The sequence below is a fragment of the Leucopleurus acutus genome, assembly GCF_964270905.1.
Source record: "Leucopleurus acutus genome assembly, chromosome: 19".
NCBI lineage: Eukaryota > Metazoa > Chordata > Mammalia > Artiodactyla > Delphinidae > Leucopleurus > Leucopleurus acutus.
The window spans coordinates 18049057-18068272 of NC_139161.1; the positions used below are offsets into that span (position 1 = coordinate 18049057).

The 19216-nt window shown below is 53.1% G+C and overlaps 2 protein-coding genes across 2 annotated transcripts in view; one reads left to right on the plus strand and one right to left on the minus strand.

Moving 5' to 3' along the window:
- Positions 1-11978, minus strand: part of HROB (homologous recombination factor with OB-fold) — a gene marked incomplete at both ends in the record, with an annotated part of 29376 nt that extends 17398 nt beyond the window's left edge. Inside the window, one exon of the mRNA XM_082860792.1 lies at positions 11788-11978. Coding sequence (XP_082716918.1) covers positions 11788-11978 — 191 coding nt within the window. The remainder of the gene's footprint in view (positions 1-11787) is intronic.
- Positions 11819-19216, plus strand: part of HDAC5 (histone deacetylase 5) — a gene marked incomplete at its 5' end in the record, with an annotated part of 34793 nt that continues 27395 nt past the window's right edge. Inside the window, 2 exons of the mRNA XM_082861376.1 lie at positions 11819-11948; positions 17342-17552. Coding sequence (XP_082717502.1) covers positions 17531-17552 — 22 coding nt within the window. The remainder of the gene's footprint in view (positions 11949-17341; positions 17553-19216) is intronic.

Consider the following 19216-nt stretch of genomic DNA (forward strand, 5'->3'; position numbering starts at 1 on the left):
ACCTAATGCCCTTTGTCAGAAGGGAGTGCAAAGGAGTCTAGGTAAATCCATGCTCACTTCCCTGTACAGTACCTGTACTTATTGGAAGCGGAGCCTCACCTTCTTAGACACAAGAGAAAGAACACCTGTATTTGTGTGTGTGTGGTGTGTGTGTGTATGTGTGTGTGTGTGTGTGTGTGTGTGTGTTTGGAGACAGCATGCTGCACTGCCTATGGAGTTAGGCAAATGTTGGTTCGTATTTGACCCTGCTGCTAACTGGCTGTGTGACCTTGACTAAGTTGCTTTCCCTCTCTGAACCTTAGTTGTCCCCTCTATGAAAATGGAATAATGCATCTTCCTCACAGGGTTGCTGTGAGATTAAAGGAATTAATGCATTGAAATGGCTAACTCCATGCCTGGCACATTGGCAGGGGCTAAACAATGTGGGTTCCCTTCCCCCTCTACTTGAGTTTGCAAACCTGTGCTGAGATTTGTTATGGGAACCACAAGGCTTGAGTTTGTATCTATTTCAGCATATTTGCAAATGCATTTCTTCCTAATTTGTATTTTGATCGTATGAACAGTTGTATGCAATTCAGGGTGATGATGCGTGTTTATGTGTTTACGTTTGTCTTGGTATGGACAGTGGCATACACTGGAAGTGTGTACACACAGTGAGAGTTTTGTGTGGCTGTGTTGGTGGGTGGGTGTTGCATGTTGAATGAGCGTGTGGAATGTGTGTGGAATTAAGCGTGTGTTGTGTGCTACCTACGAGGGTGGGGGTCTGAGTGTATGGGAGTGGGGGAAGGGCTGGTCTGTTTGTGTGGCATTATGTGTGTGAAGGCTGTGTAGACCAGCACCGTCGCATAGAACTTTCTGCCTTGTCCAATAGAGTAGCTATTAATAAGAGCACATGTGGCTATTGAACACTTGAAGTGTGGCTGGTGAGATTGAGGAACTGAAGCTTTAATTGGATTTAATTTTAATTAATTTAAATGTAAATAGTCACAGGTAGACTATTGACAGAAACCTCAAACTTGTTCTCCACAGACCAAGTGATGTGCTTCTCCCTCCCTCTTATCATGGAAATCCATCCACCGCGTCCCGACCCCAGCAGGGAAATAGACCCGCTGGAGCCCCGCCCGCGCGTGTATGCGCGTGTGCGCGCGTGTGAGACGTACAGAGGGGGCTGCTACCGCCTCCCCCCAACCAGCTCCCCCCTCCACCCCCCGCAAGTCCCCAGGCGAGCAGTGAATCAGCCTGACAATGAGGTGAGTCATTCATGAACTGCTCTGGCCGACCCAGCAGGCGGGAAGCTAACGTCAGCCAGCCTCCCAGTCCTATCCCCCAACCCCCCGGTGGGATCGCTCAACCCCACGCACTGCAGATGTTGAAGAAACTGACGCGGGCGGATCAAGGCACTAAAGCTCATCTCCTTGGCCCCTCCCTTTGGTTTGCAATCCATTCATCCTCCAGCCCCTTTCTCCCCTCCGGTGGCATGTGAATCATCACAAGATCTACGCCTCCAGTCCAACACCCACCTCCCCCAAGCCTCTCGCGGATGGTCTTCTTCCAAGGTTGGGAGGTGGGGGCAAGGAGGCTGGACACCTGGTGGGGCGCCAAGGTCTGGCTTTGGACGGGAGGCTGACTCTCTCCGAACCGTGGGGGTGGGCGTGGCTCAGGGCAGGCTGCAGCCGGCTGGGTCTCTGCGAGCCGACCTCCAGCTTGCCTGGAGCACCAAGACCCACAGGGGTCAGCAGGGAAGGAGCTGGTGAAGCTTGCTGTCTGGAGCACCTGTGGCTAGTGGTGAGGAAGGGGTGGGGCAGGGCAGCAGCATTCCTCTGGTTTCCAGGGAGGTCCCACACAGTGTCTCCCCAGTACCTAACAATCTTCAGAACCTGGTAGATGCTCTCATCTGCCCTTCTCTACCTGTTCCCCCAATCCCCAGCCTGAACCCCACCACCCAGCATCAATCAGCCTTCTTCTCTTGGGCTGAATGTCACCTGGGCTTGGACAACTTGGTCCCACAGTGGTGTCCCTTACAGGGTCAGAAATAAATAATCAAACACCTTAAAAATGTGTAGACCCTTTGATAAAACAGCTCTACCTCTAAGAATTTATCCTAAGAAAATAAAAACTGATGTGTGCAAGGATTTAGCTACAAGAGGGTGCATCACATCATTATTTAAAATGGTGAAAAATTTGAAACAACCCAAATTTCCATCAAAAAGGGATTGAATAAAGAAACTGGTTAAACAACACAATGGAATGCTGTGCAACCTTTAAAAATGATGTTGTGGAAGAAGATTTGATGCCATGGGAATATTTTCATGATGTATTACATAAAAAAATTAGACAGTAAGATATTGTATACTGTGTGATACAATTTTTCTTTTTTAAAAAATTTATTTATTTACTTTATTTATTTATTTTTGGCTGTGTTGGCTCTTCGTTGCTGCGCGCGGGCTTTCTGTAGTTGCGGCGAGCGGGGGCTACTCTTCGTTGCGGTGCGCAGGCTTCTTATTGTGGTGGTTTCTCTTGTTGCGGAGCACGGGCTCTAGGCACGCGGGCTTCACTAGTTGTGGCTCGCGGGCTCTAGAGGGCAGGCTCAGTAGTTGTGGTGCACGGGCTTAGTTGCTTGGCGGCATGTGGGATCTTCTCGAACTCATGTCCCCTGCATTGGCAGGTGGATTCTTAACCACAGCGCCACCAGGGAAGCCCATTTCTTGAAAAAATATGAACATAGGAAAAAGATCAGAAAAGCATTTACCCAATTACTAATAATTGTTCTCATTGAATTATACACTTAGGAGTGATTTTATTTTCTTCTTTGTACTTCTCTAATCTCCCTCTACATGAAGAGTTTGTGATTTTGGGGACCTCCCTGGCGGTCCCGTGGTTAAGACTCTGCGCGTCCACTGCAAGGGGACATGGGTTCGATCCCTGGTCGGGGAACTAAGATCCTGCATGCTGCTCCACACGGCCCAAAAAAAAAAAAAAATTAAATAAGAAAAAAAGAGTTTGTGACATTTTACAACAGAAAAAAATAATTATTAAATATTTAAAAAAGCCATTTGTGAGGGTGGTAATGGGAATTAACTGTAAATGGGCATTTTATTGGGTGATGAAAATGTTTTAAAATTGGATTATGTGTTGGTTGTACAAATTGGTAAATTTACTAAAATAATGTTGAATTGTATCCTTAAAATGGGTAACTTTTTGTTTAAAAACTCTTAACTCTTAACAAAAGCCATTTGCTGGGCTGTCTTCCAACCTGAACTTGAGGTCTAGGAGTAGGGATGCCAGATAAAATATAGGACACCCACTTAAATTTGAGTTTCAGATAAGGAATAATTTTAAAATATAAGTATAAAAATAAATAAGTTTAAAAAAGTCAGGAGCTCTTTATGTAAGTATACAAAATTATTCCTTGTTCATCTGAAATGTAAATTTAACTGGGAATCCTCCCCCTACCCCCACCCCGCCCCCCCAATTCTGGCAACCTTAATCTGGAATCCTTGTTCCTACAGCATCCCTGGGGCAGAGAAACAGACCTGGGGGTGGACATCTGGGCTTGCACCTCCACCCACCCCTAGGGCAATTCTATAGATACTAAGTCTGGGAGAGTGGGATGGGGATCTCAGGAGTTGGAAAAGGCGAGGTGAGAGAGGGTGGGGCAGAGATCATTTCCAGTGTAGAAGGTGAGTTCCTTGCTCAGGGAGTGGGAGTGGCTGGAGCATTACAGCTGGCCCTGAACCAAGGGGTGGTAACACCAAGGCTGGAGGTGAGGGTCGGGCTTACCCTTTGCCATGCCCTGTGCTAGCTCTTCACACAGGTACCCCACATCCTGCTCTAGCAACCCAGGGAGGAGGAGGTCATTGTCCTTTCTTATGAGTGAGGAAATTCTAAGAGAAAGTAAATTTCCAAGCTCACACAGCTGGTAAGTGGCAGAGCATCAGATCAGGTCTAGGTCTTTGCCCTTTCATTGGGGCTGGGTCCAGTGGTTAAACTGATCGCGCTCTGGGCTCTGATAACCTGGGGTCAGATCCCTGTATCCTTACTTACTGAGTCTGCCGCTTTCGGCAAGTTCCTTAAGGCTCCTGAGCCTCAGATCCTTCATCTTTAAAGTGGGGGCAATAATAATAACAACAACAATAATAATAATAGCAACAGGACACTCATCTTGTGGAGTTGGGAGGATGAAGTGAAATGGTGCAGGTAAAGTCTGTTGCCTGCTGCTCCGTCTGTCTGCTGGGCAGGACGGGTCCTCAGTGGGTGTGCTAGAGAGGCCCTACTGCTTGAGGATGATGGAATGTCCTTTCCAGACATGTAAATCAAGGCCTTCTCATTGGGGGGTCCTGGCTCCGCAAGGAGTTCCCAGGAGAAAGATGACACCGCGATGTCTCTGCGTATTTGGGGGAGACCCTTCAAACCTGGGGAGACCTCATCTGGCACTGTACCCACAGAGCCTGGGTTCTGCCCTGGTCCTGACACTTACTGATTGCTTAACCTCACTGGGCCTCTGTCTCCTTATCTATAAGATGGAATAGCGTCTACCTTGTAGAATTGTGAGAATGGTAATACACGTGACAGGGCCTTTCAAAAGGAAGTTGCTCAATAAATGTTTAGTAGAAAGGGGGCAAAATGTATGTCAGGACTTCCCTGGTGGCTCAGTGGTTAAGAATCCGCCTGCCAATGCAGGGGACACAGGTTCGATCCCTGGTCCGGGAAGATCCCACGTGCCGTGGAGCAATTTAGCCTGCGTGCCCCAACTCCTGAGCCTGCGCTGTAGAGCCCACGTGCCACAACTACTGAAGCCCGCGTACCTAGAGCCCGTGATCCGCAACAAGAGAAGCCACCTCAATGAGAAGCCCGGGCACCACAACGAAGAGTAGCCCCTGTTCACCGCAACTAGAGAAGGCTCGTGTGTAGCACAAAGACCCAGTGCAGCCAACAAAACAAAACAAAATTTTGTCAACCAAAGACGACTTGCTGGAGGGACACAAATTGGGCCAGTTTGGTGTGGCTGTGGCCCATGCCCCTCCGTGTAGCATCAGTCCATTGTGTCTTGTTCTCTATGGTTTCATGACCTCAGGGCCAAGAGTGAATCACAGTGTACAAACCTCCGATCACAGAGGGGAAACTGAGGCTCAGAGGGGGCAAATGATTTGCCTGAACTTCTATAGGCAGAGCTGGCCTGCGTCTCCCAGGTTCCCTCCTTCACCACTGCTTCACTCTGCTTCTTGGGGCTCTGTTGTTTCCACAGGATCATAAGCTCCCAGAGGGCAGGCACATTTGCACCCTCTGTCCCCTCCCCGACATGCACACCCCGCCCAGAGAAGATGCCCTGGAGGGACCTGCAGACATTTGGAATGTGACTGGCCATAACCGCCCTTGCACTGTTGTGCTCATGTGGCCTTGACTCCTCAGCGGGCAGGCAGGAACCCCGTATAGTCCAGGAAATCCTGGGTCTCACTTCCAGGTCCCAGCAGGGCGGTGGGGGAGGCCGTAGGTTTCCTTTTCAGCTACAGTCCCCTGGGCCTCCTGCTCTTCTTGCTGCTAGAGGGGTAATAAGCCTCCGTGTGGGTCACTCTGGGTCCTGGCGGGTAGCGGGGGTGGAGTTAGGCTGAGAAGCTTTTTCCCACCTCTGTCCCAGGCCTCCTGGTCACCTGCTGTCCTTTAGCAGGTAGCTCGCTGCTATGCGAGGCTCTTGGTCGATACACTGGCAGCTCTTTTCTGCTTTCTCTCTCTACATAACATATATATTAAAGGTACCATGACAAATGGTGGTAGCTGCACCCAGAACTGTCTTTATTTTTAAACAAATTCACAGCTTATTCCAGGAGCCACAGCGCTGGCTTTCTCAAGGCTCGGCCATTGCCGAGTGAAGAGACAGTGACCGGCTTCCAATCTCTGGCCCAGGAAGGTAGGAGGTAGGAGGCCTGGGAAAGGACAGAAAGTGTCGAGGGCTAGGTAAGGCTTTCAAGTGAGGAATGACTGAGGCCCTCTCCTCTAGCCACTTGTTTTGTTTTTGGTTTTTTAGAGCTACAGCTGTAGAATCGTTAGCTCACAGAGCTGGAAAAATCCTCAGAAGTCATCCGTTCAATTATACCATTTTACAGATGAGCAAAGTGAGGTCCACGGGGTAGCAGCCTTCCCAGGCACCTGTATGTTGCTCTTCTTCCAAACATCTCAAACAGTCAAGCGTGACTATATCCTGGATGCTGGCCTGAAACAGGTTTCCTTCTGCCCCAAGCCTGGAGGAGGGGGTCCTGGGAGGAAGGCAGGAGAGGGAGGGGAGGAGGAAACTGTTTTTCCATCTTTCCTTTTCAACTTCACCTGTTGGACCCTCCAGAAATGTCTCCAGCTGGAAGGAAGAAAATCCAGTCCAACCCTCTCATCCTACAGGTAAAGAAACAGAGGCCCACGGAGAGGAAGGGACTTGTCCAGGGTCACGCTCAGGCATCCTGGGGGCAGTTTTCATTACACTCTGCATAGCTCAGTCCTCAGTGACACTCCTTTGCTTTGTGCCTTGGGGCACATGAATTGTTTGCCCTGAAATAAACTCTCTTGACTCTTGAATGTATTGTAAACCGCCCATGGGCAGGACTGAACCTTAAAGCATGCTGAAGGAATGAAGGTCCGGCCTAAACTTCGAAGCCTAGCACTACGTTGGATGTTGTCATCACATCTAATTTGGGATTCTCAGAGGGTCAGGACTGAAAGGAACCTTGGAGAACAGAAGTCCAGTCCTGTTCCCCAGATAAGGACACCAAGGCCCAGATGGACTCATCCAATAGCACACCCGGATGGAGCTGATCCTAGGACCTAGGTTTTCTCATCTCCTGTCCTGTTTTATTTATTTATTTATTTTTGCAGTCCCCAAAGTACCTAGTATTGTGCTAGCCTGATAATTTTTCAATGAGCTCCATAAATTCTTGCTGAATGGACTAGAAACAACATGCCTCTATGTACAAGTTGCCCTTGGTAATTGATAAAAGCTTTAAAGAATGCGTATTTCCTTTGATAAATATCCGGTAAATCCGTGTTGCATGAGTTTATCAGCTCAGTTCTTCCTTGTTCTATATTAAATATTTTCCACCCGAGGCTGTATTTAGGCACAGCTGGACTATTTCCACACCAGGCACCCTTTGGAGACCGGCAGGGCCACCTAAAAAGTGTTGCTCCACCGGGGACCAGAGCTGTGGGCTGGACCACTCTGACAAGGGCCACCCCAGAGCCTCTGGAATTCTATCCATGAATCTGAGGCTTTCTATCCCAGGAGAGATTCTGGGTGAGAGTTTGCAGGTAAGAGCACATTGGCACTGGGTGCCCTGTCTGTTCCCCAGGTAATGCTAACTTTATTATTATTTATTTTATTCATTTATTTATTTATCTATTTTTGGCTTCATTGGGTCTTCATTGCTGCACACGGGCTCTCTCTAGTTGCGGCGAGCAGGGGCCACTCTTCGTTGCAGTGCGTGGGCTTCTCAATGCGGTGGCTTCTCCTGCTGTGGAGCACGGGCTCCAGGCGCGCGGGCTCAGTAGTTGTGGCGCGTGGGCTCAGTAGTTGTGGCACACAGGCTTAGTTGCTCCGCGGCATGCGGGATCCTCCCGGTCCAGGGATTGAACCCGTGTACCCTGCACTGGCAGGTGGACTCCCAACCACTGCACCACTAGGGAAGTCCCTAATGCTAACTTTAGACGCTGTGTGAGCGAGAGGGATGTGGAGGGAGATGGGTGTAGCTGTTAGTTCCACAGCATTCACCGAGCAGGGAGGAAGAGCAGGGAGGAAGGTTGCTCTCTGTCCTGCTCCAAGAACTGGCCAGGACCTCTCTCATGATTTTAGACAGGAGTAGCCGCTCCCAGAGCCCCTGGCACTGCTGCTCACCACTCCTCGTTTTTCTCCCCAGCCCTGATGCCTCCTTCTCAAAGTCCAATGGTGCTGCCAACCTGTCAGGCTATAGGTTAAACACCTGGCTCTCCTCCGAGATTGATTTCCTTCTACCAAGAGGCCAGATTCACCACTGGGTCCCAGGGTCAGAAGTTTTCCCATCAGCTACTAGATCCCATCTGCCCGATCATTCTAAATTGGGAAACTGAGGCACTGGTTAAGGAGACAACCCCGTGACTCCTGTTTCCATGGTGAATGGTCCTGGCAATGGCCCACCCGAGGGACTCATAACAAAAGGTAGTTTTATTCTCTGTGAGAGACCCTAAGATCCTTAAAGGCAGTTTCATCTCTATATCTCCAGCGCCTACCGTTTGTGCTCCAGAAACGTAAGAAGAATTCATGTGGAATTATTTAACCCCACTTATCAGAGAAGGAAAAATCTGAAGGCTCATCAGGGCCCCATATGGTGAATTCTCCTAACTTCTGGGGCATTTGGCCATGGCAGGGACAAGGTGTTGATCTCAGAAACCTACAGAGAACAGGGCTGGAGAGCCGGGCTTGGGAGCCCAGCTCCCCCAGGCCCTTTTCCTAGTATTTGGTGGGAGAGCCAGAGAGACATGGGTCTCAATCCTAGTTCTTGCTTGCATGAACTCTGTGACTGGGCAAGTTATTTAGCTTCTCTGAGCCTCAGTCCTTTCATCTGCGGAATGGAAAGGGCCTGGCCATAAGACAGTTACTGACATCTATCATACCACATGGGGAGATTCTTCCCCATGTTCTGAGATCTTGAGAGAAGAAATTCCAGAGTCTTCAGTGTCCCTGAAGCTTTATCTGCTATATGTCAGGTGATGTGCTAGGTGCTGGAAAGGCAACAAAACATATATGATCTTACGGCTTTTCTCAAGTGGCTCGTACTCTGCTTGGGGAGGTAAAATATATGCACTGAAAAAGCAAAATCCCAACCCAACCTAACCACCCAAGAGACACCATAAGATGGCACAAGAATAACGGGAAATGGGCGGCGCCATCATTACAGGATAGAGGCAAGAAGACCCCTGTCTTGGAGTAACACAGGATGACTTTGTTGGGGTGGCCTTTCTGCTCAGAGTCCACAGTCAAAAAGTGCTTATCCTGGCTAAGTCATTTAACACTCATTAGGGGAAGAGATGCCATATGCCATAAATAGATGTATAGTTACAAACTGTTATCAGCATCAGTGAAAGCATACGTGGGCTTCCCTGGTGGCGCAGTGGATAAGAGTCTGCCTGCCAATGCAGGGGGCACGGGTTTGATCCCTGGTCTGGGAAGATCCCACATGCCGCGGAGCAACTAAGTCTGTGAGCCACAACTACTGAGCCCGCATGCCACAACTACTGAAGCCCGCGTGCCTAGAGCCCGTGCTCCACAACAAGAGAAGCCACCTCAATGAGAAGCACACGCACCACGACAAAGAATAGCCCCCGCCCTCCACAGCTAGAGAAAGCCCACGCAGCAATGAAGACCCAACGCAGCCAAAAATAGATAAATATTTTTTTAAAAAGGAAAGCACATGTAACAAGAGGATCTTATTTAATCAAAGGACCAAGGAAGACCTCTTATAGAAAGTGATGTTTTTTTGGATCACGCCCTTGCAGCTTGTGGGATCTTGGTTCCCTGACCAGGGATTGAACCCAGGCCCTCGGCAGTGGAAGTGCAGAGTCCTAAGAAGTGATATTTAGTTGAGCTCTATGGATGAGTAAGAGTTAGCTCGGCAAAGAGAAGAGGGGAAGGGAGCATTCCAGAAAGAAAAAACAGCCTGTGCAAAGGTCCTGGGGAGCAAGGGACACACTATTCACGGCCATGAGAGAAAGCCACAATGGCTGGAGTATAGAGAGCTAAGGGAAGTGAGGTGAGGTGGGACCAGATCATGTAGAAGCTTCTAGGCTGTTTTTTATCCAAGTATGAGGAGAAGTAGGACCAGCTGCAGCAAAATTCCCTGTGGTACTTACTAAAAATGAAGATTCTAGGCCCATCCCCATCCCCACCTCTGTCAGTGGGGTTCCGGAATCAGCATTTTGAACATGTTCCTTAGGTAATTTGTGAGTACCCTAAAGTTTGAAAACCACTCTTCTGGGACAGATACAGATTTCGGTGACAAAATTGGAAAAGTTTTAAGCCCTCCCTTGATTAGATTTGTGTTCTAAAAAGGTCATTCTGACTTTGGGAGAAGGCTGGGATGGATGTGGGGAGTGGACTGGTTGATGAGGCAGCTATAATATCTCAGGTGAGGCATGATTTGGCTTCAGAAAAGGGGTGGGGATGAAGACAGGTGGGACCTATTCATGAGATACTTTGTAGCAAGAACCTTTATCATTTATTACAGAACATTGGGCTTCCCTGATGGTGCAGTGGTTAAGAATCTGCCTGCCAGTGCAGGGGACACAGATTCAAGTCCTGGTCTGGGAGGATCCCACATGCTGCGGAACAACTGAGCCCGTGCACCACAACTACTGAGCCTGCACTCTAGAGCCTGCGAGCCACAACTACTGAGCCTGTGTGCTGCAGCTACTGAAGTTCGCAAGCCTAGAGCCCGTGCTCCGCAACAAGAGAAGCCACCGCAGTGAGAAGCCAGCGCACCACAATGAAGAGTAGCCCCTACTCACCGCAACCAAAGAAAGCCCGCACACAGCACCGAAGACCCAGTGCAGCCAAAAATAGATAAATAAATTTATTACAGAAACATTTATATATTCACTTTTTCCGATCAGATAAGTAACACATGATAGTTGCAAAATTTCAGCTATACAGAAAAAGATAAAGAGGAAAGCAAAGGTAAATATTTTGCATATATTCTTATAGGCTTTTTGATATACAAACATATTCAGACATATGGATCTAGTTTTTTGTTGTTTATAATAATGGAACAATTCTGTAGTACTTGTTTGGTTTCTGATTTTCAAGAGAACCGTATACCTTGAGCACCTTTTCAGGTCACTATGGACGTATCATCTTAAATGTCTGGATCTGGATGGTACTCCTCTGAATGGATGTGCCTTGGTTTATTGCCAATCCTCTACCGATGGATAGTTAGGTTGCTTCCAACTTTTCACATCATGAGAAGCGATCTCTTTCCTTCTATACTCAGTTTTGAGCACAACAATATTTATTTCCTTAGAATACATTTTCGTCAGTGGAATGACCGGGTCACTGACAAACCACCTAGGTTCTATCACACATACTCACTCGTATTGTGTTCTAAGGGGAGCTGTAGAAGAGGATAGCGCCGAAGCCAGGGACCGGAAGTCTTCCCTTTGAAGGCCTTGGACTGTTACTACATTACAGCTCTACCCTGGCCTTTCCCATTCTTTTTTTTTTTTTTTTTTTCTTTTTTTTTGCTTGGCACACATTTAGCGTGTGCGGTCGGAACTGGCGGGTTCGAGACTTGTCCCAGACATCCACCCCCAGCCTGGACCCCTAGCTGGGGCCTCCACGGCCCTCTCAGCCCCTAGGAATCCATCCCCAGTTCCCCTCCCCCACCGCGGGAGGGCGTGTTGGGTAGCCGCTTAGGCAGGCAACGATTGCACCATCCACGGTTTGAAAAGGAAGTGGAGGAAGCTCAGGCAGGAAAACCGTGCATCCCAAACGCCGAGCCCTCAGCAGCCAGGCCCGTAAGCCTGCAGCGCTCCTTCAGCCGCTACTCCCAGGGCTCCTTCAACCACTACTCGCAGGGCTCCGATCCCTTGCCTTCCTTCCCCTCCCCAGCCCAACTCTTTGCTGGGTACTGGCCCTTTTAGAAGCTGTCACGGTGGTGCTGTTGGCCCCGCCCGGCGGGGAGGGCCAAGAAGGAGGGGAGGGGTTGCTGGTGGCTGAAGCTGGGGGTGGGGGTGTGTGTGGGGGGGTGGTCTGGGTCTATTTTTAGCTCCGGGTCGAGTCACGTGACGGCAGTGACGTCTCGAATGTTGTTGTTGGTGGCGGCGGCGAGCGGAGCCGGAGGAGCCGCCGCAAAGATGGAGGAGCCGTCGAGGAGGTGCTGCCGCTGCTGCCGCCGCCGCTGCTGCCGCCGCCGCCCGCGAAGCCGGAGCTCGAGCCGCAGGGGGTGAGCGCGCCCCACCAGCCCCGATCCCATCTCCCCCAGGCTCCCCGGACTCGACGCGGCGCCCCCTCCTCCCGCCGTCGCTGCCCGCGGGCTCCCCGAGCGCGCGTCGCGCTCCGCGCCCCCCTTCCTCCCTCCCGGCGCCCGGGTGCCAGTAGGCGCCCCCCGGGAGCATCGCCAGCCGGTAGCCGGGCCTCTGGGTTACTGCGCGCGCCCCTCCCCGCCCCTCCCAGGCAGGGGCGCCTTCCCTGCAGGTAAGGGAGGGGCCCGTCTTCCCGCTACCTACACCCCCAGATGGCCGGGAGACCGGCCGGGGATGTCTGATTTGCCCTCTCCCGGGAGGCGCGTGGTGCGTTGCAGGGCGTTTTGAGCCCTGCACCCGGATTCTGTGCAAAGCCCTCTTCGCTGGACACCCTTTCTTGGTACTCTGAGATGAGGGGCGCTGCCCACCCCACAGCGCTTCTAGCCATACCTCAGAACGCATCCTTGATTTTGTGTCCTTGACATCCGTGCTTGAGGAGGGGGCCTGCGGGCCCACCTCACTTCTCTCTCCCATTATTCTCACCCCCTCCCCCGTGAGGCGTTACTGCGTTTGTTCCCACCCTCTTCTCCCGTCTGACACCCTGGAGCCAGAGAGAGAGAGCTAGGAGATGAAAGCTGCCCCCCTTCTTGTCTGGGGTGGAGGCCCCCCATTTTTCATCCTGGGTCTGTATCTCACAGAGGGAGGGACACTGCCTGTGCCTTTTAACTTGGGTAGGCTGCTTCCCCACCCCACCCTTCCCTGGGCCCCTGGGGAAGATGAGAATTGGCTGGGTGATAAGTAATTAATCTGGGAGTCTGTTTGTGGGGAGAGAAGAGGGGAAGGTGGGAGCACTCCGTTTGGGGGAGGAGGTGACCACCTGGTATCCCCCGTTGGCCTTCTGAGATGAGGTGTGTCCCTAAAGAGGAAGGGTAGCAGCTGCAGTTGCTCTTGGGGGTGCTCGAGAGACCCACCGCTCTGACAGTGACCACTGTGCTTCTGGGGCCTGGAATGAGCTTTGGCGACTGGGGGTGATGATGGTGGTGACTGGGTTCAGGGTCCAACTGGGAGGGAAGGATGGAGCAGACCATAGGAACAAAAGGAGGCAGGGGGTGGGAGATCAGGAGTAGCCAGAAGGACCCATGACCAGACTGCTTTGCAGGACTGGAGCCTGGAGCTGGGTCCTGCCCTGGGCCTCCTCAGGTTCAGAGGATGTAGGCAGGGAGGGTCCTCAGTTCGAGTTCCAGGCAACAGGGGCCCTGAGCCTATGCTGGCTGTTTAGGCGCTGGGCTGGGCTGGGCTGGGCTGGGGATGGTGGGTGAGCCATGTTGGGGGCTGCCTGCTTCTTCATTTCAGTCTTCCTTCCTTCCTCTTCCTCTTAAACACAAAGCTTGGGGAGCCCTTAGTTTGCCTCCTGCCCCTTCTCTTGAATCTTCTCTTTGCTCTATCTCCCCTTGGACTTGGATCTGGGCTATGTCCAGACAAGGCAGGGTGGGCGTCTCTGAGTTAGAGGGGTGGGCCCCTAGCGTCTCCACTGTATGCCGGGAATGTATGCCTGCCAGGGGCCAGAGAGACATACCAGGTGCAGTTTACTTGGGGGCAAGGATGGAGGACATGTTAGCTCCGTGCCAGCCTCCCCTTCCCAATATATCCTCCTCTGTGGCTGGATGGAGTAATCTGGGGGGGGGGGAGGGCAGCACTATCACATGCCCCACCCACTCTAAGTAGCTGCAGAGACAAAGGTTTGCATTCCCTTCCCTAGGGGTGGCATCTTAGCTGTGTGTTTCGAAATGGGGGCTGGGGCTGGGGGGGGGGTGGTGTGGGGCGGGGAGTTTGTGTTTCTGCAGGGGGGAGGGGGCATCAGCTATAGGAGCTGGGGGGAGTGCAGTTGGTGCCGAAGTACCAGCTGCTCTTTAATAATTAATTCTTCCTACTCACATCCCTTTGAGGAGGGATGTCTGGAACACGGCATCAGGCTCAGCCAGCCTGCTGGAGGGCGCACTCCTGTTGGTGGGGGTGGGGGAGAGACGGCGAGGGGGTGCGGTTCTTGGCACTTTTGGAGCACTGTTGCTTCCTCATGAATGAAAACCTGGCGCAGCCCGTGAGGGGGCCTATTGTAGCCGACTTTGGCTACTTAAACTTTCTCTGCCTTTCTTCTCCCCCACCCCCCCTCACCCCAGCCTCGGCCCCAGCCGTTTCTTGGATGGGGACTCTGTCTGGTAGTGCTGGTGAGGGGGTACCGTTCTGCGTGAGGTTTTAGGGCAAACAGACCCGGTCTTCTGCCCTTTGCCTCCGTCTTGCCCCTCCCTCCCCTCTCACCCCCCCCCCACACCCTTTTTCTTTTTCTAGAAATAGCAGCCTCGTCCATCTGGCTTGTGCAGATGCCTGGAGCTGCGTCTGAGCAGACAAACAGAGATGGGCCGATTGCAAAAATGAATTTGTCAGCCTGGTGCCTTTTTTCCTCCCCTGTTGTCCTCCCCCCTCCGTTAGTTTGGGCCCTGGACATCCAAGTCAGCCACCCCTCCTGGCTCTGATGTCTGCAGGCTTCTGGTGGGCCAACTTGGGGGAAGGCACACGGCGATGGAAGCTTTTGGAGGCTGGGGAAAGCGATCGGCCGTGGCCACGGTCAGGAGGGGTCAAGATGAGAGTTCCTTTGTGCCTTGAGATGGGCTGTCTGGGCTCGTAGCTTTCTGATGGCGTCTTTGGGGCACATCTCATATCGTGAGCAGTCTCAGGCTCACAGGATTTGGCTCAGACAGCCCACCTGGCTGCCTTGAGCTGGGGACAGGCCCCCAGCCTCAGTGCTCAGGACTTGGGCCTGCCTCTGGCAGGGCTGGAGCTGGTGTGTTGGCAGAGCGGTTACCTGGTGGTGCTGGAGTTCAGCTTCCTTGAGGGACAAGATGCCTGCAGGGCAGCACTGTGAACTTCTGGCCTTTGAGGCATTGCATCCTCCTCATGTCCCTCACTTGTCTGCCCTTCTGCCACCCTCTGCCAGAGTTTTTATTGCTCGCGAATGGAGCGCGGGATATTCCCCTAGGGTTTTTGCCTTTCCTCCTCCGGCTTAGCCATGAGCTTGTAGGGTGAGATGCAGCAGGTTACCTGCCGTCCTGGCTGGAGGTGGGAAGTGGGTTTGGATCCTGGAGTGGGACAGAGGTCTGACTGGAAGAGAGAGTTCTCAGGGGATGGGGCCAGGGCCCTGGGGTCTGCCTACTTGGGATGTCACGGAAGCCAGGCTGCTCACTGGTTTGGCAGCAAAGTGCCAGGAGCCACACAGCCCTTGGTCCCTGACTGCCCACAAAGACCTTCCTACAACAAATGGTCAGCAGTGAGTTTCTCTGGCCGAGGAGGCACCCAACAGCTCAGGTTTTAACCGTAAAGCTGCCCTTTCCCCTTGCATGGCCCTCCTTAGTCCAAAATCTCCACCTGTCCTGTCTGTCCTGATTAGACCGTGAATGCTGCTTTGTTTCCCAGGGAGGCTTGATGGGGGTGTTGGCAGACACTCTCCACAGGTGGATGGGGGTCCGGGGTCCTGCTGCATCCTGCAGGGTGGGCAGGAGTGCAGCCTAACAGAGTCCTGAGCCCCTCGGGAGTTCTAGGAGCCCCTCCCTTCCTCTTCTCCCCAGGGGGTGAGGAAGATGGGGGCTCAGGGCAGATCTTAACGCAGATTGTGTACCATGGAGGCTCTGCCCCTCCTGAGTGCCCTGTTGTGGAGGTTCCTTTCACTAAGGAGATGGGCTGGGGCACTCGGGCTGCTGGGAATCGTGGGAATTTCTGAACCTGTGTTCCCCAGCCCATGGGAAAGGGTGTGAGCAGGGCTGGACGCCAGCCCCGGGGTGGGCATGGGCTGAGCTGTCTGCCCACGCGGGCCCTGCCAGGGCACCAACAAGCCCACCTGCCGCCTTCCTGAGCTTGGCCCCAGTCCTGCGCAGCCTCTTTTGTCCTCGCCCCACACCTGTACCTGCTGGGAGCAATTCAGCCCCTTCTCTCTGCCTCCTCCCACCTCCCCATCTGAGTGCACCTTTCTCCAGCTACAGAGTCCAAACCTAGGGGGCAGCAGGCCTAGGAGGACTTGAGGTCTTCCTACTCTGTGCATGGCACACATGTGTGCATGTCTGTGTGTATGTTCCTGTGTCCCTGCCGTGGCTGACTCCTGCGCTCCTCGGCTCCAAATGGACCCCACGCCTGGCGATCCTTGAGAATGCAGAGCTTACCGAGAATTTATCCTGCCAGGAGGTGGGCTGTCCTGGGCTGGAGCTGAGTGTCTCTTCCTAGTTTGGGGAGCAGAGTTAGGGTTTAAATCTCAGCCTCATCGATCGCTTCCAGCTACCTCGATTTCACTGGGTGTTGGAGGGCCTGCCTTCATCTGGAAGAAAACGAATGAGATCGTGTCTAGGGTGGATCGTGGACTGTTTAGGGATGGGCCCAGGTGGGTGCGTGTGTAGTGTCTGAGGCTTGAGGACTAGCTGTGGGGCTGGAGCGAGGTGAGGAGCTGGAGAGGTGGGGACAGGTTGGCAAACTCATGGTCCTGTAATATGGGGACATCCTCTCTTACTGTATTGGCCTCAGCAGGTTGTACTGCTGGGCCTTTTGGTGCCTTTGTACAAACTGGAAAACGGTGTCCCTTATTCTGGGTGGATTTAACCTGTGTAGCTTGGCAGGCAGAGCAAAGGCTGGATTTCAGACCTCGTTGCACAGGGCACAACCTATACAACACACACAAGGCCCTGGGCTTGGGCCTTGGACCCCCAGTCCAGAGGGCACCGGATGTGGGATGAATGTCTCTGTCTTTCGAAATTCTTGGAAACAGCATGGTTAATGGGTAGAGGAAAAGCAATTGTTGCCCTCTTTTTTCTGACCTGTTGTTGAATGGGGGAGACCAAGACAGAAGCACATCACGTTTCCAGAGTTGGGTGGCACAAGGATCAGGGAGTAGGGAGAAGATGAGAGTCCCACCTCAGGCTACTGGGGCTGGGATACCAGTCTCTCCCTTAAGTTCTGCGAGGGGCTCCAGGTCAGCCCTGCGTCTCCCCACTGCCCTGGACAGAGTTCAGAAGCACTTTCCCTGCACTTTCTCCTTTGGTGAGCACCATCTCCCACGTCAGGCACCCTTGGGAGTCTGTGAGGTCTCCCCACCTGGCAGTGGACATTGTCACCTAAAAAAGAATTTTGTTGTGGCTACTGTAGCCATTTCCCTTCCCTTGAGGGCTGACGTCCTCACCAATTAGAAAGAGAAGAAACCAGGGTCTGGTCCAGTTCTGTGCCCCTGGGCCTGTGGCCCTCCCTCTCTTCCCTAGGTGTAACTGACAAGCTCCAAGGTCTCCTTCGACTCTCAGATTCCAGAGTTGGGGACCTCTAACCCTGCTCCATCTCTCCCCAGGGATGCCGTTCTGAGTGCCTGACTGCCTCGCCCCGAAGGATGGCCTCGGATGGGCGTTAGAGGCACAGCGGCCCCGGGCTCCTGTCCCGTCCGTCTGTCTGTTATCGTCTGTCTCTCTTGACATCACCGCAGCTCCACCCCCTCCCGTCCCAGCCCCCAACGCCAGCTTCCTGCGGGCCCAGAGCCGGCATGAACTCTCCCACCGAGTCGGGTAAGAGCTGGGAGGCTGGAGAAGGCACCTGGGGTGGCTTTGGATGTAATGGGCTGTATGGGTATCCAGCCCAGGCCAGCTGCCCTTCAGGGTCTGAGCCGTAAGGGAACAAGGGGTCAGGAGTGGAGAAGCATCGTGAGAAAAGGACAGAGGCAAACCCAAAGTGATTGACCATGGGGTAGACCTGAAACTGATGGGTTGACGGTCGCTGGCCCTGGGAGGGCATGGGTTCAACTCTGTCTCCAGGCCTGCCCTCTCAACTCGGGGGACTTCAATTCCGTGCCACCCTGCCCTGTTCACCAGGACAGGCAGGGCTGAGGGGATGTGTGCCCCTGAACCTCTGCAGGCGGTCCGGGGATGATGTTGGAAGAAGGTCCCTGTGATAGCTGAACGTCCAGCTTCCTTTTCTGTGGTGGTGTCCTCTTCCTGGTGGAGTGTTTCTCTGTGTTCCATACTTTATTCTTAGTGGAGCTCTGCAGGGCCTTCAGCCTTAGCCTGTGTTGGGATATGTGGTATTGGGGTGGGCGTGCAGTGACACGTTGGCGGAGGAGACTCGGCTCTCTCCTCTGAGTCCAGGTAGACATGCCCTGGACATGGGAGAGTCCTAATTTGGGGTCTCTGAGGTTTCTTATTCCCCTCTGCTCGTGGGAGCCTGCCTAGTGCTTCCAGAAATAGTCTAGGGGTGGGACTCCAGGCAGCTTTGTGAACGGGTGGGTCTGGGTTCGTGCCCGTGAGGATGTGTCCAAATGGCCTGAGATGGACCCTCAGGAGTGTCACAGGGGGGTCTTGGGTCAGCGTGGTCAGAGTAATAACTGCCTTCCCTCCTTGGCTGTCTCCTTCTGCACAGACTTAAAGGATCAGAGTCCATCTTGCTCAACTTTAACCCCCCCCACACAGGCCATCCGGTCACTTAACATCTTTTTCTGTAGGGGTGGGAGCTATTTCTCCTTCTTTAGAGATAGGGAAACTGGGGCCTAGAGACCAAAACCCACTTGCAGGATGGTACTGGAGCAGCAGCAGGGAGGCATGCAGGCCCCTTCGCCTCTCGTTCCCTGTCCTTGTCACTGTGCTGAATCTCATGCTTCCTGTTGTGAGGATCCCCTGCTGGCGACCTGTGGCCCTGACCACGGCCCCAGGGCTTCCAGCAGATTCGATTCAGGGAAGCCGAAGCTGGCGGGATTGCTTGGCTTTGGTCAAGGCTGTGCCCCCTCCCCTTTCCCTTTCCAGCATGACATACCCCGGGCACAGAGAGAGTAGAGAGCCAGCTGGAGGAGGCTGGGCTCCTGAGACTTACCAGGTCAGCTTTGCCCATGGGCCCCCTCCTGCAGGGTCTGTGGCTCCCCCTCAGGTCCTCCCGCCTCTGCCTGCCTCCATTCCCCCTGCAGGGGCTGTGCCAGGTGTTAGACGTGGAGAGGTCTGTGTGACTCTGGTGCTGGAGGGGGGCTGCCCTGACTTCCTGCTTCCTCCTCTGAGGTGGGGCTGGCGAAGGGAAGGAGAGGCCTGGTGGGTTCTCATCAGCCCCTCGGCCATCTCAGCTGGACACTGCCCCTTGCAGGGTCAGTTGTGCCCGGCAGGGGTGCCAACCGCTCCCTTCCTCTGAGCTACTATGCTGACCTGTCCAGGAGCCACTTCCAGTCACACCGGGCCTGGGGTCTAACCCTTGG